A 17,631-nucleotide genomic window follows, 5' to 3' on the forward strand; every position below is an offset into this window, starting at 1 on the left:
CCCAGAGGTGGGAAGGAGATAAAGTCCTGACCAGAGAAGAAAGGCAGATCAAGTTGATGGATTATGCTTAAATGGCAAAAATGTCGGGAAGAATCAGAAATCAGGAAGGCCAAAATTTTAATAAAGAATGTGGGAAATCTACAATTTATCTTACAAACCATTGCAAACAGTTATAATTGTTAGAAGGGTTGGAATAACACTTGTAGCTTAATGGTGAATTTTGGATATAATGGAGATGCAAAAGATTTGGATTATTATAAAAGATGTAGGAGGAAATGAATGACAATAGCGTTTTGGTTTTTGAACGTTTTGGAAGTTGGATGGACTTCCGGAACAGATTCCGTTCGACATCCAAGGTACAACTATATATATATATATGGAGAGAGAGAGAAATTTCCTTATATTTGGTTTTTTGCAATGAAAGCCGTCCTTTGAATGAGGTAGGTCAAGTCACGGTATTTTCACCCGCACCCACCCACTTCGATAAAAACTCTGGTTAGCAGTCAAAAAGTGTTAGCTTTTTAACAGCTTCATACGAAGGGATATGCTCAATTGCACACTCATGTATGCAAGCCCTTCGCTTTTATGGGTACGAGTTAAGAGCAAGTCTTGGGAAAAACTGCCCTTCTTAAGAAGCCCCATTGTTTGGGGGCCATAAAGATTTTATATCTGCGTGCCAAAATATACAAACAGTTCGGTACTCCGAAAGAAACCCCCTGCACCCGCTAATTTATACTCTACACTGTTAGGGCTTACATGGAAATACGAGCCAGGCAGTTCTATAATGTGAAACAGGAACAAAACATGCTTTGCTTACATTATCCAAGGGTCCAAGAACATTATACACCTAACAGAGAGTGCTCAGTCTTATATAAAGGGCAGAAACTCAAACCATACTGACTCGGGTTTCCAGGTTCGCTGGGGAAGGTTCCTCAGGTAACAACTGCGGCGAACACTGCAAGCCTTGTCGCAAAGGTTGAATTCGGGTCTTTGGAGAAATGTAATATCAACATCCCCCGCCCCCAAAAAATCGCATGTGAATTAAGTTTTAAATTATGTAAACCTTTCCTTGACCCCGAAGCTAAAGTAATTATGCCAGTCAATGAAACTTTTGTAGAAACTCTTAGATCAAGAGAAGTTACCTAGCTGAAATGCTGAGCGAATTGACAAGCTGTGGTTGAGAGGGAGTGGCCGTGAGGAAACGAGGCCTGGTGGAACAATGGACACACATTGGGTGTATATATATGTATATATTTAATGGGAAAAGAAGAAAAATAGAAGTAAATTTGATACTACCCGTTTTCAATAGTGCATGAGACCAAAGGAAAACAAACCTCCTTATGCAACAACTGGGAAACTAATATCAGTGTACTGGAAGAAGCAAAGACCACCAGTGTTGAAGCAATGATTCTTCAATATCAACTTCCTTGGACTGGTCATGTTGTGCAGATGCCTGATGATCGTCTCACAAAGCAACTACTCTATTCTGAACTTAAAAATGGAAAGCGTAATGCTGGTGGTCAACAAAAGAGGTTTAAAGACTGTCTCAAGGCAAACCTAAAAAAAAGTAGGATAAACACTGACAACTGGGAAACACTGGCCTACGAGTGCTCCAACTGGAGAACAGCCTTTACCAAAGGTGTCATGGGCTTTGAAGACACTTGAACTCAGGACGCAAGGGAGAAACGTGCTAAGAGGAAGGCACCTTGGCAAATCCACACTGTGATCAACTCCCACCCAGAAGCCAAAGTCCCCACTGTGGAAGGATGTGTGGATCCAGAATTGGCCTCCACAGTCACTTACGAACTCATTGTTAAAACTGTGTTTATCGGAGACAATCTTACTCGGCTACGAGTGATCGCCAAAGAAGAAGAGGAAGAGGAGGAAGAAGAAGAGCTTTTTGTACGCTTGTGGTGCTAATAATAATAAATACTAATAATAATAATAATAATAATAATAAACCTGCAATTTTTCTAGAAAAAGAGGTGCCAGAACTCATTATGAACACCTCCCTTATTGTCTTAGAATGGCAATGGTGCCCACCTGAGAGGTGCTGGAACTGAGTTCTGGTGAGCGCTGACTGAAAAAAGTCCTGATGGTGATAATAATATTTTACACACATATCTTACGGGGCACACTTGTTTTTCACAGTTATAGGCAAACCTGTCTAATCCACAATTTTTGAAACAGTACACAAATAGCTTTTAAAATTCGCTCTTCTCCGAATTTTGCAATGTCGTTCCCCAGCCAAATGATGGGCACAAAAACGCAGAGAGAAAAGTGTGCATGAAATTGCACATCTTACTGAAAATAACATTAAAATGCATTATATATGGGGAAATTGCTTCTGATTTTGGAAATGTGAAGAAATGAACTGAAGATTGGAAAGATTCGCCTATCGCTAACACCCCTGTAGCCCCAGAGTGGGCAAAGTTGGTCTTGATAACACTCCACAAATCCCTGGTTGCCTAACCTTCCCAGTGCTCTTTGCTTGGAACAAAGCCTAGACTTGCTGACTCAAGAGCCTTTTTGCGGTATAATAATCCATTTATCCTTCATCTAACTACTCGGAGCTAAGATCAACAGGATGCACGAAAGAATGCAAGTAAGAAGGAAAACACATGAGAAGCATTGGGGCTTGGGAGGAGGGGGCTGGGAGACGGGACTTCTGGGTTTTGACAGAACTGCAGGATCACATAGAAGCATTAGTTTAGCTTATAACCGAGCAGGACTTTCGTCACCAGTCTACCTTGAGTGGCGACTCCTCTGGAAAGAATAATAATAATAATAATAATAATAATAATAATAATAATAATAATAATTATTTATACCCTGCTCATCTAGCTGGGTTTCCCCAGCCACTCTGGGCAGCTTCCAACCAAATATTAAAAACAATACAGCGTCAGACATTAAAAACTTCCCTAAACAGGGACGCCTTCAGTTGTCTTTTAAAAGTAAAATAGTTGTTTATTGCCTTGACATCTACTATTGGGAGGGCATTCCACAGGGAAGGCGCCACTACCGAGAAGGCCCTCTGCTGCCAGAAGGCCCTCAGAGCTGGACCTCAGTGCCTGGGCTGAATGATGGGGGTGGAGACACTCCTTCAGGTATACAGGACCGAGGCTGTTTAGGGCTTTCAAGGTCAGCACCAACACTTTGAATTGTGCTTGGAAACGTACTGGGAGCCAATGTAGGTCTTTCAGGACCAGTGTTATATGGTCTCAGTGGCCGCTCCCAGTCACCAGTCTAGCTGCTGCATTCTGGATTATTTGCAGTTTCCGGGTCACCTTCAAATGTAGCCCCACATAGAGTAGTCCAAGCGAGAGATAACTAGAGCATGCACTACTCTGGCAAGGCAGTCTGCGGGCAGGTAGGGTCACTTTGAATTGTGCTCGGAAACGTACTGGGAGCCAATGTAGGTCTTTCAGGACCAGTGTTATATGGTCTCGGCGGCCGCTCCCAGTCACCAGTCTAGCTGCCGCATTCTGGATTAGTTGTAGTTTCCCATTCACCATCAAAGGTAGCCCCATGTAGAGCACATTGCAGTAGTCCAAGCAGGAGATAACTAGAGCATGCACTACTCTGGCAAGGCAGTCTGTGGGCAGGTAGGGTCTCAGCCTGCATACCAGATGGAGCTGGTAAACAGCTGCCCTGGACACAGAATAAGAGGTGCAGATGACTGATCAGTGATCTGGGATGTTAGGAAGCCAGTGTGGTGTTGGGTTGGAGTGTCGGATTAGGGTTCAAATCCCCACTCAGTCACAACCTTGGGTCACCGACTCTCAGCCTAAACTACCTCACAGGGTTGCCGTGGGGATGAAATGACGAAGGGGAGAACGATGTAGGCCACCCCAAGCTCAGTGGAGGAAAAAGGTGGGATACAAATGCAATGAGATAAATCAAATCAAGGAAAGTGAAATGTGCAAGGATCATGAAGAGAATGTTATGGATTCCTCATGGGGTAACAAGAGAACAATGGCTCCAGAAGGACCCCATGAAGACTCTGGGCAAGATCCAGCAAACTCATTCTGTCAGCATCGAGATTTCCACTTGCTGTCAGTTTGTCAAATTGACAGATATAATAAGACAAAAACCAAAAAGTGAAGTGAAAAAGGAATGGGAGTGCCTAAATGAATACCTTAAAAGCTAAGGGTCGAGGACAGAAATCTGGCTGAGTCTGGAATAACCTTGTGAAGTGAAAGGATAAGAAAGAGGGATTTATATCTAGATGCTAGGATAGAGATGATAAGGGAAACAAGACGTCAATGTGGACGTCAATGTTTGTTTTTCTTTTTAGTGTTTATATTATTAACTTGTAAGATATGGAATTTTTTTTGTATGCTGGTTTTTGTGTTTTGTGTATTGTTATTTTTCAATATTTTTCATGTTGTTGTTGTTGTGTGGAAAATACTAATAAAATTTATTATTTAAAAAATTGAAAGAAAAAAAGATTTCCGCTTGCACAACCTAAGAACATAAGAGCCTGCAGGATCAGGCCAATGGCCCACATAATCCATCACCCTGTTCTCACAACAGCCCAAGATGTATCTTTGGGAAACCTGCAAGCAGGACTCGAACACAAGACTCACCCTCTCTCCCCTCCTGTGATTTCTAGCAACTGGTCTTCAGAAGCATTGCTGTCTACCAACTGTTGGAGGAAGAGCTTAGCTGTCATGGCTAGGAACCATTGCTAGCCCTCTCCTTTGTAAATCTGCCTAATCCTCTTTTTAGGGACGAAATGGAGGCAGTAAGAGATTTTACTTTCTTGGGCTCCATGATCACTGCAGATGGTGACAGCAGCCACGAAATTAAGAGACGCCTGCTTCTTGGGAGAAAAGCAATGACAACCCTAGACAGCATCTTAAAAAGCAGAGACATCACCTTGCCGACAAAGGTCCATCTAGTTAAAGCTATGGTTTTCCCAGTAGTGATGTATGGAAATGAGAGCTGGACCATAAAGAAGGCTGATCGCCGAAGAATTGATGCTTTTGAATTATGGTGCTGGAGGAGACTCTTGAGAGTCCCATGGACTGCAAGAAGATCAAACCTATCCATTCTGAAGCCCTGAGTGCTCATTGGAAGGACAGATCCTGAAGCTGAGGCTCCGATACTTTGGCCACCTCATGAGAAGAGAAGACTCCCTGGAAAAGACCTTGATGCTGGGAAAGATGGAGGGCACAAGGAGAAGGGGGGGGGGCAGAGGACGAGATGGTTGGATAGTGTCTTCGAAGCTACCAGCATGAGTTTGACCAAACTGCGGGAGGCAGTGGAAGACAGGAGTGCCTGGCGTGCTCTGGTCCAGGGGGTCACGAAGAGTCAGACACGACTAAACGACTAAACAACAACAACAACAACAGCAACAACAGAAAACAGTGCAAGAGGCAATTGGCCCACCTGGGAGACATCTCTGACTTGATGCCACACCAGCCTTTACCTGCAGAGGACATGCCCTTAGTTTGACATAATAAGGCCACTCTTCTTCCTTCCTTTCTTAAAAAATAAAATAAAATATTTTTGTCCTATCTTATATATTCCTCCTCCCTGAGCTGCCTGGTTCTTCAAGCTTGACAGCAACAGCTGCAGGAAGGCTCCGTAGATGACTGGAGCCGGGCTCTCGGCTGTTCCTTGCCATCTCCGAACAGGTTTTTGGCCAACATCTGTCCCAGATGCGCTGACTCCAGCTCTCCCTTGACCTGCTATTTTGTTCTACTTAGACCAGATTGTCCCAAATAAATCACTGCGATCTGGCAGAGGTGAATCCGCCAGGCGCTTTGCCGAAGAGCATCTGTGTTAGAAAAACGCTGCCAAAGTCATTTACAAGGAGGTTAATTTATTACGGAGAGAGACCTTGGTCTTCCCATGCTGTAATTTGTAAGGACAGGGGATGAAATGGGCTTATCGCAAGGAGAAACCTCCACTTTGTAGTTCCTTCCTTTCGTCCACTGCCAAGAGGCTAGCATTAGATGGTTGCAATAGCTTAGAAGTGGACTATAGCAGGCCTCTTTCCCAAGGTTCCAGAGACCCCTGGAAGGGCGGCTTTCGAGAAATGTGGATGCTCTCAGCTTTGATCTTCCTGCATCGGAGCTGACTGCCCTGACTAAGAGGGGAGATGATGGTGGCTTACAAAATAATGCCTGGTTTGGGTAGAAAACCAGAGGTTCAGGACTATTTATCAGTTGTAGAGCACCTGCTTTGCATGCAGAATGTCCCAGGTTCAATTTCCGGCATCTCAAAGTAGGGCTGGGAGATGTTGGTGTTGTTTAGTCGTTTAGTCGTGTCCGACTCTTCGTGACCCCCTGGACCAGAGCACGCCAGGCACTTCTGTCTTCCACTTCCTCCCACAGTTTGGTCAAACTCATGCTGGTAGCTTCGAGAACACTATCCAACCATCTCGTCCTCTGTCGTCCCCTTGCCCTCCATCTTTCCCAACATCAAGGTCTTTTCCAGGGAGTCTTCTCTTCTCATGAGGTGGCCAAAGTATTGGAGCCTCAGCTTCAGGATCTGTCCTTCCAGTGAGCACTCAGGGCTGGTTTCCTTCAGAATGGATAGGTTTGATCTTCTTGCAGTCCATGGGACTCTCAAGAGTCTCCTCCAGCACCAGAATTCAAAAGCATCAATTCTTCGGCGATCAGCCTTCTTTATGGTCCAGCTCTCACTTCCATACATCACTACTGGGAAAACCATAGCTTTAACTAGACGGACCTTTGTTGGCAAGGTGATGTCTCTACTTTTTAAGATGCTGTCTAGGTTTGTCATTGCTTTTCTCCCAAGAAGCACAGGGCTCTGGTTGGCCACTGTGAGAGCAGGAGGACGGACTGATTAGGCCACCTGCCTGATCTAGCAGTCTCATATTATGACAGAGGGTAACCAAGGTGAGGTGGCAGTTTCCTGACATTGCAGGGGATGCAAGAGAATCAGTGGCAAATTGGTTAGCTCTACGATCTCAGGCAAAGTGCTGCTGCCCAGGGACGGAGGAAGGAGCGTGTGGTTGTTAGAATATTCTGTTCCACCTTAAGAGGGACAGGCATGACTGTTGTGTGTCACATGCCTGTTTACACTCCAGTACAGCTTGCCGGGAACTTCCGTTTGTGTATAGCTTTTGCTTACGCTGCTTGCTTGGACACGAAAGGGAGAAGACATGTTTTTCCCTTTTGTCCTGATGTACGCTGAATAAACTGCCTGTAAATATGCTTCACACAGCCACTTCTGTTGTGCATTTACTCTGCTGAGTTGTGTGCCCAGCTTCTGAAGCTCTGGGTCGGAGATTCATGCTGCACCAAGGACTGGAGTTCGACCGGCACGTCGACTGGTGGGCTGGGGGCTTGCCAATTGCCCCCGATTCCTTAGCAGCATCCCAACAGTGGTGACACCTGCTGCCCAGGGGTGGAGGAAGGAGGGTGCGGTGGGTATGGTCCGCCCTGGGTTACACCCCACCACTGAGGGGGGTGACAAAATGCCGGGCGGCACTCACTGCTGGGTCTGCAGCATGCCTGAGCCACACATCTCTCCTGGGAGAGATGCAGTGGCTTGGGCGCACACAGTCTCCGCACTGCCCAAATGGTCTGCCCGCTGCCTGCCCCCCAGCTGTAGGGCGGCTGAGTGGGAGGAGGCAGGCAGACTCCAGAGGCCCTGCGGTGGGTGCACCTGGCCCCTATGGGCGGCTCACCCTGCCCTTGGGCACACCACTTCAGGCACCCAAGCAGTTTCCTCCACTGCCACTGCTGCCTCTCCCTTGGGGGAAAAAACCCCTGGAAATTGAGCCAGGGACATTCTGCATGCAAAGAGCTAAGCTATTCCCCCTTCTCCAAAAAGTCAGTAATAAACCATCTTCAAGCCCCTCTCTGTGCAAGTTAGCTTTCCACCACCTGGGCAGAGAAAACAATTGTGCCTCCGCGATTTCCCAAGTCTCTGCCTACATGTTTATATTTTTTTTAAACACGAATGACTCAGCCATCGTGCCTTTCTAAGCCAAAACAAATTGAAGCGTTAAAAGAGGCGGGTGTTGACAAGCACACACCCAAAAGTCTCGACACAGCTCCTGATTTAGACATGCCAGCACCATACTTCTTTCCTTACAGTCCATATCCTGGCATGGCTCAAATGTGTATATCCCATCCGTGTTTCTTCTGATTTTTGAAAGTCACATAGAGACGAAACGTGTTCAACAGCTCTTGTATGAATCACAAGATCGCGGTTAAAATTAGGCATCTCGGAGCTTGCCTCTCACCCCGCGAACTTGCCCTCCCGGCCCAAATCAATCTATTTCCCTCTTCCTGCACAGATCAAGCCTCCCATCTGCTTGGTGACCCGGAACATCGCACCCTAGTTAGTATATGGAGTGTCTCACTCAAAACCTTATTTCGCTCTTCCTTGCTGCACTGCAAAAAACCAGAAAAGGAGGCTAAGGCTGCTGAGAAGATTTTAAAGTGTGCCCATAGTTCTTTCTAAAATATATGAAAATAATCAGCCTGCCTTTTAGCCCCACAAATGGGCTCTCAGTGTAGTTTTGTTCTCTTACCTTTACATATAGATTTAACAGACTTTGTATACAGTACTGCTTGACAGTAATAAGTAAGTTTATTTAAAAAAAATACTGTAAAATCGACTGGCAGAATCCGAGACCAGGGAGAAGAGTCGGTGGAAGAAGACTGGAAGAAATTTAAAGACTATTTACAGAAATATTGTAAAATTAATGAATGTTAGAATGGTGTTGGATTGAAATTAAGTGGTTTCTAGCTGTAATGGTATAAAAGAATATGAAAAAATTGTTTTTTAAATAGGTAAAAATTAAATGTTATAATAATTTAAGATTAAAGATCAGGATAAAATAAGGAGGGAAAGGAATTGCTGAACTAATAAATTGAACTGGAATACAAAAAAGGGAGGTATGAGGAGGTCCGGGAAACAAGTAAATGAAAGATAAGTGATGAAAATATTGAATTGTTTTTAACTATTTTTATTTTTATTTTGTATTTTTTCTTTTTCATTTTGTAATATTGTAAAAACCTTAATAAATATTTATATATATATAAAAAAATACTGTAAAATCAGTTATAAGTAGGTATTTAAAAACTGATTAAAACCAAGCTGCAGATTAGAACGCGTGTAACTTCTACATGCGGAAGACAGGAGTGCCTGGTGTGCTCTGGTCACAAAGAGTCGGACACGACTAAACGGCTAAACAACATAAACAAACTTCTACATGTCTGGCTAGGCTTGTCTAAACAAAAATGTTTTAAGCAGGCTCCTGAAAGGGTACAGAATCGTAGTGTACAGCAAAGGTGCCTACCTGGTGTCAACAGGCGGGGAGTTCCAAAGTGTATGTGCTGCCACACTAAGATATTTATTTCTTATTGCTGTGTAATGGGAATTACTGTATTTTTCCATGTATTGGACAAGGGTTTTTGACTCAAAAATCACGTCAAAAAACTGGGTTCGTCCAATACATGGATAGTGGCATGGGGGGGGGGGGGGGAGCGCTGCGCCACCAGCAGTGAGCGGGGAATGATCTGGGGGTGGTGGTGTTTCCTGCCCACAGCTTTGTGGGGGTGGGGTCGGGGAAGCTGCGTATGTTTAGCGTGGAAAAGAGGAGACTGGAGAGGAGATAGGATGGCCATCTTCAAATATCTCAAGGGTTGTCACATGGAAGATGGAGCAAACTTGTTTTCGTCTGCTTCCCCGAACCAATGGCTTCAACTTACAGGAAAGGAGATTCCGACTCAACATCAGGAATTACCGTATTTTTTGCTCTATAAGACTCACTTTTTCCCTCCTAAAAAGTAAGGGAAAATGTGTGTGCGTCTTATTGAGCGATTACAGGCTGCGTAGCTATCCCAGAAGCCAGAACAGCAAGAGGGATTGCTGCTTTCACTGCGCAGCGATCCCTCTTGCTGTTCTGGCTTCTGAGATTCAGATTTCCCCCCCCTTGTTTTCCTCCTCCAAAAACTAGGTGCGTCTTGTGGTCTGTGTCTTATAGAGCGAAAAATACGGTACTTCCCAATGGCAAGAGCTGTTTGGCAGTGGAACGGTCTCCCTCCTGAGGTGGTGGACTCCCCTTCCTTGGAGGTTCTTCAGCAGAATTTGAATGGCCACCTGCCATGGATGCTTTAGCTGAGATTCCTGCATTGCAGGGGGTTGGGCTAGATGACCCTCGGGGTCCCTTCCAACTCTGCAACCCCCACAAATCTCTGATAGGGACACTGAGTCAGACCCATGGGTCCATCTAGCTCAGTAATGCCAACACTGACTGGCAGCTGCTCTGGAGGATTTCAGGCAAGGTTACCCCACAGCCCTACTTGGAGATGCTATTGGGGGCTAGACCTAGGACCTTCTGCATGCGAAGCAGATGTTCTACCATGGAGCTACGGCCCTTCTTGATCCAGAGGCCAGCTCTGTGACTGCATCGTAATGCAGACGTGAATATAACGTATTTTTCGCTCTATAAGACGCACCAGACCATAAGGCGCACCTAGTTTTTGGAGGAGAAAAACAAGGAAAAAAAATTCTGAATCTCAGAAGCCAGAACAGCAAGAGGGATCTCTGTGCAGTGAAAGCAGCAATCCCTCTTGCTGTTCTGGCTTCTGGGATAGCTGCGCAGCCTGCATTCACTCCATAAGACGCACACACATTTCTCCTTACTTTTTAGGAGGGAAAAAGTGAGTCTTATAGAGAAGAAGAAGAAGAAGAAGAAGAAGAAGAAGAAGAAGAAGAAGAAGAAGAAGAGGAGGAGGAGGAGGAGGAGGAGTTTGGATTTGATATCCCGCTTTTTCGCTACCCGAAGGAGTCTCAAAGCGGCTAACATTCTCCTTTCCCTTCCTCCCCCACAACAAACACTCTGTGAGGTGAGTGGGGCTGAGAGACTTCAAAGAAGTGTGACTAGCCCAAGGTCACCCAGCAGCTGCATGTGGAGGAGCGGGGAAGCGAACCTGGTTCACCAGATTATGAGTCCACTGCTCTTAACCACTACACCACGGTGGCTCAAAAAATACGGTACTTTTGCAGTTGAAATAGGAGTTTCATGGGCAGGGGATGTGGGACTAGACAGCAAATCTTCAGGAGCAACCTTGCAAAGTCCTCTGGAGGGGGAGATACTGAGCAGGGAGTTAAAAGCGCATCTCATTTCCAATCGTAAGCTGCGAGAGGATCATGGAATAAAAAACTGCATTCCGTAGGGTCAGATTACCACATGGTAAATTAAAGGGCAATTATTTTCTGCGCCACTTAGTGATGAATAGGCTCCAGCACACGCATACGTGCGCATGAGAAAACGTAACACGTTCCTGACAGTGAATACCTGTTCAAAGTTCCCACCCGAAAGCAGAATATTACCATTGCATTTCAAACTGTGATTAAGTAAACTTTCACAGAAAAAAAAAAGAAAAAAGGTATATTGCAGCCTTAATGACTTTGCTTTAATAAGACCTAAACTTTTAATTAACCTGCCAAGACAAATTACAGCCAATAGCTCTCAGGTAACTACTGCAGACAGCTGAGACTCAGAGCCAAGGCCTCTTTGGGGAGAAGGATTAATGGAAAGCTCGGAACGACCCCTCGTTTCGCAGTCCAGGAAAAAAAAATTGGACCATTAAATAATCATTGTGGTTTGGAGAATGCTAAGTGTTAATTTTTATGGGAGGGTCTGTGAATTACAACAAGATGGATTAGGGGGCGAAGGAACATGGTTGGCCTGATTCCGTGAAATATAAAATAGCTGTTAATTATGGCCACCCTGTGTGGTTTTTATTGAGAGCCTCCTGATATTTAGTAGCTTTTTAAAAAATAAAATAAAACCAGAACAAAACCAAATACTGACTGTTGAAAGAATGTCCGTCTCAGCTTTCAGCACAGCAAAAAATAATCTAGACTACTTGACGAGGCTTCGTAATGTAGCGGCTGCGAGCTACGAGTTAAGAAATTCCTGGATCAAATCTCTCACCAGCCCTGAAATCGCTCTGCCTAAACCTCACCCTGACCCAGTAGTATGAGCAAATTAATGCTGCCCCACCATGCAGGCTTGTTGTAAAGATGTGGAAATGTACAATGCCCTTCAGACAGGACCAAATCACAACACAATTACTAACTGAGTTATTGTTGTTTTTCTTGAGCTGCAGAAGCAAGTTTGGAAATGTGGCTGTCTCCTTCGTCATACATTGTGCAAGGGGGAAATGACGCGGTGGAAACAGGTGCCAAAATAACTTTGTGCCACCCCACAATCTCGGGATTGGAAGATGTGTAAAGGTCACAGCCCAAAATGTATCTGACTGGTTTTGCATATTGTGCCAATAAAAGGAGCCTCCACAGAGCTGGCCGGCAGCTTGCTCCTGCACAGCTCACCTGCATTACCAACTCCTGCCTCATGTCCTTCACTTCAGGGGTCAATGGAAGATGTTGCCTAAGTGGTGCCCACAGGACACAGGTGTGCTAGCCGGTACTTCCAGTGTTGCTCACAGAAAAGGTAAAGGTAAAGGTACCCCTGCCCGTACGAGCCAGTCTTGACAGACTCTAGGGTTGTGCGCCCATCTCACTCAAGAGGCCGAGGGCCAGCGCTGTCCGAAGACACTTCCGGGTCACGTGGCCAGCGTGACAAGCTGCATCTGGCGAGCCAGCACAGCACACGGAACGCCATTTACCTTCCCGCTGGTAAGCGGTCCCTATTTATCTACTTGCACCCGAAGGTGCTTTCGAACTGCTAGGTTGGCAGGCGCTGGGACCGAACAACGGGAGCGCACCCCGCCGCAGGGATTCGAACCGCCGACCTTTCGATCGGCAAGTCCTAGGCGTTGAGGCTTTAACCCACAGCGCCACCTGCGTCCTGCTCACGGAAGGCCTCAGTAATTCTCCCTTTAATAATCCACAATGCACAAGGAACTTTCCTCACTTTGTTCCTGCCTGCACTTGCTCAGCTTCTGCCGTGCTCAGTGTGCTCCCGTAAATGTGTCCCCATGTCACTGGGTGCTTCGATTGGCTCCCCGTCTCCCTTCCGTTCTGAACACGGGAGATGCATAAAGAGTTTCTCTCTGCGAACGACCATTTTGTGGTCTTGCCTTTTTACGGCTCTGCCCAATCTGGCAGCCATTTTGTGCTACGCCACGAGCCCCACCGCAGCCCATTCGGCACCTGTGGCAACGCCTCAAGATTACAAACATGTGCACGCCGGCCCAAGAAAGGTTGCCTGGTCTGCAGCATTCCTGTGACCGAGAAAATATGAGCAAGTTTGGGTCAGGATAGCATCCCTGCGAGAAATATTGTTTGGTGTGGCGGAAGACAGGAAGATGGCAGCCCCAGTACCAACGCTGGCTGAAAAACAACTAAAAAGCATACATTGCCAAAAATTAAGTTCTTACCAACAGCAGTGGTGAGAAACGAGACCACCTCAGACTCCTTCCCGTCATTGTAAAAGGCGAGGTGCCACATCCCTGAATCCAAATACTGAATAAATCCCGTCTCGTGGCTGGCTAGTGGCACAAAGCCCTTGTGTTGCCGCTGAGGGCCTTCCAGACTCCGGGCCTCCTGAGTTAGCAGTCTCCTCCCATCCAGAAGCTCTACAAAGTCAAACTGGAACACAAGGAAACGAGGTGAAAAAGGGCAATTCAGAAACCTTCCCCAAGTCAAATGACTTCTGATGTTTTCGGGAATGCAGCCTGGTGAAATCTGCATCTGTATCTAGGTTACAGGTGCGCCGCAGAATTACATTAACAGGAAATACATCTATTTTTCATTTGTCATACTATTATTTAATTTGGGGGAAAACGCACGTGAAAATAATTACACCTCTCAACTGAAATTTGGGGTCAGGGGTTAATAAAAAATGAAGGCACCTCTCAAATACTTAATGGGCAGGAAGCAAAAAAGTGGGTCTCCAAGAGTGAAATCTTGTCTTCAGAATTTTTGGAAGTTTTAACCCCCTTTTTTGAATTTTGGTCATTTGAGGTTTATGATTTTTCTGTTTCCTTCTGAGGAAACTGAATAGTTCAGTGAAACGAGGTTTGCAGCTGGCATCCCTTTAAGACTTTGTACAATTCTAGGTTTTTTCTCATTTTTTCCTTAAACTTTTTGATTTTTATTATTTAGTTTATTTCTATAAGATAATATTTCTAGTCGATTACTTCTCGTTTCAGGCTATTTCATTTGTTTTGTGTAATTTCTAGGTTCCATGACTGTCTTTTTTCTACTAAAAACAACATGAGAGCAGATTAATTTTAAAACACCCAATTTATTCCAATTTAATTGCAGTAATAGCATTACTAGTAGTACTAGTAGTATTAATAATATGTAGTATTATTACTAGTAATACTAGTAGTATTAATACTATGACCTCCCATCCTGCTAGGTTAGAGGGCTCTGAGCTGCCTATATTACCTGAGCTCAACGTATACCCTCAGGTGACAACATTCTTCTTACCTGTGTGTGTGACGGCGGAAGGCCTTTCCTGCCATAAATCCCAACCAGAGCAGATTTTCCTAATGAAACGTTGAACTTCAGATGTACCGGGTGGTCAATGAACACCTGAGATCTCCAGAAGATACCGGGAGCGATCTTCTGCATGGCTCGCCTGCCAACATCAATCTCCCCAGTGTCTATAAAACTGTCTTCTGGAAAGAAACTACTGGGCTTCCCTGCTGAGATACAGGAAAAGAAAAGAAAATATTGGATTATAATGCTGCCGCCCATCATCGCCTCCACGGCAGCCTATGGAGATGGCTTCTGGGAATGAACGTGATCCTGCCTGCATTGTTATTTCCCCCCCATATTTTATTATCAAAAGCCACAAAGCCAGAGGGGTTGTTTGCCCTGAGTTGTGGTGTGTGTGTGTGTTTGCACATGGCAAATAAGAGTAATGGGGCAGATGTGGGGTCAGGGTCATCATCAACCCTGGAGATTCCTGCTTGAAGGAAACATCTGAGAACATTCAAAGGAAGGGGATTTGGGTAAGACTTGTGGAATTTCTGTGGAAGACCCCTGAATACTGCAGTCCTCTGCCTGCTGGGCTGGTTTTCTGCTTGTGGAAAGTTTATTCTTTGTGGACGGTGTTTGAAATCATGATCCCCCCCCCCCCATCTGCAGTCTGAAGTGGCACAGTCCATAGAACTGCAGAGCTGGAAGGAACGAGAGGCTCATCTGCAACACAGGAATTCCAACCAGATCGTGCATGCCAGATGGCCAAACTCATTCTTCTGCCTGCACAGCCCTTTCTCAGAAGGTTCCACATATCCTGAATTGGGGGGGGGGGAGTAAATAAAAAATGAAAAGCTGACCTGAAATGTCTATTAACGTTGGGTTGTGTATGTCTGTGTATAGCACCCAATAGTAACTTGGGTCTTTAATTTGTGTGCAATTTGTTTACTTATTTTTTTTGTCTCTGAGCACCTAAAAGCTGGTTTGTATGCAGGTCAATGGAGCAGAAAGCTTCTGCAAGCAACTGAGGGCTGGAATTGGCCTGTGAGGAGGTCCGAAGGGCAGGGAAAATTATGCATATTAATGTCTGCTGAGACTTGTGTGGTACGGAGAAATTTTGACTAAGAATCCAAATCGAACTCAGCCCATCCTCTGACCTGCAAATATTAACATCTGACTATACATGCTATTCCCTGCCGGCCCCACCTGAAACAGGGGTATAAAAGTAAGACCTACATTGGCTCCCAGTACGTTTCCGGGCACAATTCAAAGTGTCAGTGCTGACCTTTAAAACCCTAAATGGCCTCAGCCCAGTATACCTGAAGAAGCGACTCCACCCCCATCGTTCTGCCCGGACACTGAGGTCCAGCTCTGAGGGCCTTCTGGCGGTTCCCTTGCTGCGAGAAGCCAAGTTACAGGGAACCAGACAGAGGGCCTTCTCAGTGGTGGACCCTGCCCTGTGGAACGCCCTCCCACCAGATGTCAAAGAGAACAACAACTACCAGACTTTTAGAAGATATAGGGAGGCAGTCCTGTTTAGGGAAGCTTTTAATTACAGTATTTTAATATTTTGTTGGAAGCCGCCCAGAGTGGCTGGGGAAGCCTAGCCAGATGGGCGGGGTATAAATAATAAATTATTATTATATTATTATTCCTCTGCCCCTGGGCAGCAGCACTTTGCCTGAGATCATAGAGCTAACCAATTTGCCTTTGATTCTCTTCCATCCCCTGCAATGTCGGGGAAACTGCCATCTCGCTTTTAATGTTTGACGGACTATTGTATTTTAATATTTTGTTGAAAGCTGCCCAGAGTGGCTGGGGAAACCCAGCCAGATGGGCGGGCTATAATTAATTAAATAATAATAATAATAATAATAATAATAATAATAATAATAATAGTGTATTATTGTGCAGGACTTTTTTTTTGCAAGCCACATGTGACTACAACCTCAGCTTCAGCAAAACCTTTAACCTGTAGTAGGACCCTAATCCCTCTGGACAGCACTGCCGGGTTGTTGTAAACCACTCAGAGCCTGTTCTGCACTATTCAGCCTGAATAAGGGCAGGGCTGTCATAAGCCATGTTGTCTTCTGCCCATTTCTCTTGGGGGAAACGGGAGGCAAAACTTCCCACTCCCCTCCCTGTTTCTTTCCCTCTCAGCTAGACTCTCCTTCCACCTAACCAGAGGCACTTTGAAACATCCCAGTCTGCCCAGTTACACCCCATTCTTCACCAGACACTTCCAGTGAGCTCGCCGATTTAATTTTCTTTTTCGATTAAAAACGGTGAGGTTTTTCTCCTCCTCGCCCCTTTAAGGAAAAGGCCACTTTGCAGATCCTCCCCCCCCCCCTCAAAAAACCCCCTGGTGAAATGACCCACTCGATTTCTTTCTCAGCAAACAGGGGCAGTAGAAATTCAAGAGGCCACTTGCACAGAGCACTACGCTAAACAGGAAAATAAAATAAAATAAATGGAGCTCTCAGGAAGATAAGCTAAACTAATCATCCGAACTCATGCCACGTTTGCGGGGATCTTTGTCTTCTTTCCTTTTTGGGGTGGGGTGGGGGGGGAGAGTAAGCATCGTTCTGGGAAAAAGGAATTAAAATACCTCCTCCATCCACCACCTTTTTACAAAGCCAAATTCCCTGACAATGCATGTTTAGCGGCAAGATCATGATTGGTAGCACATTCTTGCAGCCATAAAATAAAAGTTTTTTTTTTTTTTTTTTTACTATTCTAGACAGTAAAAGTCTACTTAAAACGTTAAGTGATTCCATCTGTTATCAAGTCAACATAAACTCCCCCTGTGGACACATCAGGCAGGATGCGACTTCATTTAAAACAAGTGCGTGGCGTTGCTGTACGTGTGGAAATGCAGCCGTCAGGGGCGATGTTCAGATTTGTAGTCGTGGCTTGACTGAGGATGGGGGCAATGGGCAAGTCACCTGGACTTCCCACCCACCTGAGGTAAAACTAGGGGAACATTCCACTCTTGGCTCCCCCAAAAGGAGAGCTAGTGTGCACTTCCGGAGGCGGCGCCATCGGAAATGGCGGACTCCTTCTGAGTAAGAAGGGGAAGCTCCGCAGAAATCGGGTCTGCTCGCTACAGCGAAGCGGGGACCCTTTCAAAAACCGCAGGCGGGTGAAGCCTGCGACCGTGGGACTCGGCGGGCACCATTGTGCTCCCCCCGTTTTGTGAAAGGGCTCCAAAAAAAGCCCCGGAACAGGACGGGGTGT

The 17,631-nt window shown here is 45.5% G+C and overlaps 1 protein-coding gene across 18 annotated transcripts in view; it reads right to left on the reverse strand.

Moving 5' to 3' along the window:
• The window catches only part of TENM4 (teneurin transmembrane protein 4), a 625,655-nt gene that overhangs the window by 153,279 nt on the left and 454,745 nt on the right, over nucleotides 1–17,631 (reverse strand). For 9 of the 18 annotated variants that reach the window (XM_077926940.1, XM_028725942.2, XM_028725949.2 and 6 more), the window contains 2 exons: nucleotides 14,401–14,618; nucleotides 13,344–13,554 (listed from right to left, as the gene is read on the reverse strand). In XM_077926940.1, the coding sequence (XP_077783066.1) occupies nucleotides 13,344–13,554; nucleotides 14,401–14,618 (429 nt within the window). The remainder of the gene's footprint in view (nucleotides 1–13,343; nucleotides 13,555–14,400; nucleotides 14,619–17,631) is intronic. The other 9 variants (XM_077926946.1, XM_028725952.2, XM_028725950.2 and 6 more) reach the window with 1 other exon arrangement.

The sequence above is a fragment of the Podarcis muralis genome, chromosome 4 (genome assembly GCF_964188315.1).
Source record: "Podarcis muralis chromosome 4, rPodMur119.hap1.1, whole genome shotgun sequence".
Lineage (NCBI taxonomy): Eukaryota > Metazoa > Chordata > Lepidosauria > Squamata > Lacertidae > Podarcis > Podarcis muralis.